We start from the raw sequence: 2,910 nt of genomic DNA on the forward strand, positions 1-2,910 counted from the left end.
AAATATTTCGCCAAGGGAACCAGGCTCTCGAGCCTGGTTTCGGGTATTAATCGGGATTCGTTCTCGACCGCCTGAAACGAATCTCCGGCAGGACTGGACCGAAAACGATTCTCGATGGGCGAACGCAATCGCTGCCCGTCCGCAGGCTCGTGGGGCGGACAAAGCAGCTTGCGATCGCTGGAAACCGATGCGTCCCGAAACGTACTTGACGGCGGGAGAACAACATCGATTTCCTGCAGGCTCCGCGAGGGAGACGACCTCAGTCGCTCCATCACGGGTGGGGCCGCCCGCAGAGATCCTAGCACTGCTAGGACCTCTTAGATGTTTTCTTAGCCTGCAGGACGGCCCTCAGGTCGCCCTGCTTGGCTTGCGGCTTAGATTGAGAGCGCCGTCTATGCCCCCAAGCTCCTTGAGGGGGGGCTCTAGACGCGACGCTCTCTCTCTGAACCTGCCTGTAGGTGGAGGAGCTGGTAGCTGGCTGAGGCTGCGACTGCCCACTGGGGGCAGACTTCCCGGATACTGAGCGACGAGGGAGAAATTGTTTGAAGGCCGCTGATTGATTTTTCGCCTCCTGAAACCTGTCGACAACGGTATTAACAGCGTCGCCGAACAGGCCAGAAGGCGAAATCGGGGCATCAAGGAGGAAAGCCCTGTCTTTCTCCCTGATGCCCGTCAGATTTAACCATAAATGTCTCTCCGAGACCACCATTGCCGCCATGGAGCGACCGACAGCGCGGGCCGTCTCTTTGGTGACTCGGAGAGACAAATCAGCGACCTTCCTCAACTCCGCCACATCCTCCGGAGTTGGTCCCTCGCCCTCATCAATATCCTTAAGAAGGTCGGCCTGGTACGCTTGGAGAAGCGCCATGGTGTGAAGACTCGCACCAGCCCGACCCGCAGCCATATATGCCCTGCCCACCAGTGAAGATGTTTCTCTGCATGGCTTGGTGGGCAGCACCGGGGCTTTAAAGGATGATGCCGACTCAGGTGATAAATAATTAGCCAAAGGCTGTTCAACCCGCGGCATCATCCCATAACCATTCTCTCGTGCCCCCATGATATTACTATATTTTAATATAGTGGGATTGGAAACACGAGAAGAATGGGGTTTCTTCCACGATTTACACACCTCAGTATGCAAATCGGGAAAAAACGGTAAGCCCCGATGATGAGGTTGTTCCCTGTGCTGCAGGAAGCGCTCATCTAATTTGCTTTTAACTTGCACTTCCTGCTTTTCTTGTGGCCAATCGATCTTTAAATGAGCCACTGCACGGGAAACAACCTCTACCAGCTCCTCATATGCGGGGACACGGGGTGGCGAGTCATCCCCGAAGTCCCCGCCCCCTTCGATGCTGAGCACGTCCACCTCCTCGGAAGCAGACAGCTCAAGCATCGGATCCTCGACTCGCGCAGAAGAAGCCGCCGAGCGGGCTTCTGCGCGAGGCTCGAGAGCATCGGAACTGTCCGATGAATCCCGAGAAGGTGCCTCAGCAGCCTCGGGATCCCCAGACAGATCCATTTGCGAGCCCCATGAAGAGCGTCGCCGCGCCGCCTCGGCGGACGCGGGTCCCGCACCACGGGGCTCACGAGGCTGACCCTCTTCATTGAAAAGGGCCAGCCGGGAACGCAGCACGCGGAGCGGTAAAGCCTCACAATGCTCGCAAGCAGCTCCCTCGAGAGCTGCCTGCGCGTGCTGCATTCCCAGACAATGTGTACACAGTTGGTGTGTGTCCCCGCCCGTGATGTAGCGAGGGCAAGGGTGCACACACCGCCTGAAATTCACACTCGCCATTATTTAGATTTTAGGGAGATATGCTTAGACAGACAAACAATAAATAAGACTGACAGTCACAGAGAGCGCTTAGCTGAAGAACAGAAAGCTGACATGTTGTGTGTGCCGGTTCCTTATATATGCTTCCGCCTATGTGTCGTCACACATCACGTCATCACGTTGATCCAATCGGAGATTGGCTTAGTTTCATTCATGCTTCAGAGACGCTACGCTGAGGGGCGTTCCCCCAAAGTGTCACTTGGACGCAGTTTGAGTTCCCTCGATAGGGAACAGGGAGAGTACGAGTTTGTCTGCACTGCATACACTGGTGACGCTCCGTTTCCATGGCAACTCAACTTCACGCGCATGCCGGTTAATCTAAAACTTATTTTGAAGTTATGACCCGTTCCTAGGTGCAAATTATCACTCCGGGACAATGGCACTTTTAATTCAGATTTTTTTTTATTATTGTTTTTGCGAACACTCAAGCCTCATATCATATTTGAACATGTGCTAAAAATGCTCATAGGCAGTATTTTTTATACCACCAACACTTCTTATGTTTTCATGGTTTATTTGCACTAGCCATAATGTCAAAGTGTAAAGTCCACGTCCTCGGAATGTCCCCCAGCGAACGTTACCCAGACAGCAAACTGACATTGAATCAACATGGAAACGACGTCTCTCATGACATTGAAACAACGTTGATTTTGCTCATCGAATTAACGTTGAACCAACGTCAGACGCGGCATTCTTCAAAGCTAAATGAAAATCGAAAATTGGTTTGCTTTCATAACGTTGAAACAACGCGTTGATTTCAAGTTGATTTTCCGTTAGTTTTGAAAGAATGACACGCCTGACGTTGGGTTCAACGTTAATTCGATGAGCAAAACAATGTCAGATCAACGTTGTTTCGATGTCATATTTCCACGTTGATTCAATGTCAGTTTGCTATCTGGGTATGAACCAAATGCGGACGTCCTCCGAACGTCCCCCAGCGAACGTTATAAACCGGACCAAATGCGGACGTCCTCGGAAGTCCCCCAGCGAACGTTATGAACCGGACCAAATGCGGACGCCCTCGGAATGTCCCCCAGCGAACGTTATAAACCGGACCAAATGCGGACGTCCTCCGAACA

At 52.3% G+C, this 2,910-nt stretch overlaps 1 protein-coding gene across 1 annotated transcript; it reads right to left on the bottom strand.

The window, feature by feature from the left end:
• Positions 1 to 249: 249 nt before the first annotated feature.
• On the bottom strand, positions 250 to 1,792 carry LOC148998383 (uncharacterized). The gene has a single exon (XM_089129398.1). It carries the CDS (start codon positions 1,790 to 1,792, stop codon positions 308 to 310), a length of 1,485 nt encoding a protein of 494 aa, XP_088985524.1. The 3' UTR covers positions 250 to 307.
• Positions 1,793 to 2,910: the final 1,118 nt, after the last annotated feature.

Source organism: Pimephales promelas, chromosome 1 (genome assembly GCF_988280905.1).
Source record: "Pimephales promelas chromosome 1, fPimPro1.hap1.1, whole genome shotgun sequence".
Classification (NCBI taxonomy): Eukaryota; Metazoa; Chordata; class Actinopteri; order Cypriniformes; family Leuciscidae; genus Pimephales; species Pimephales promelas.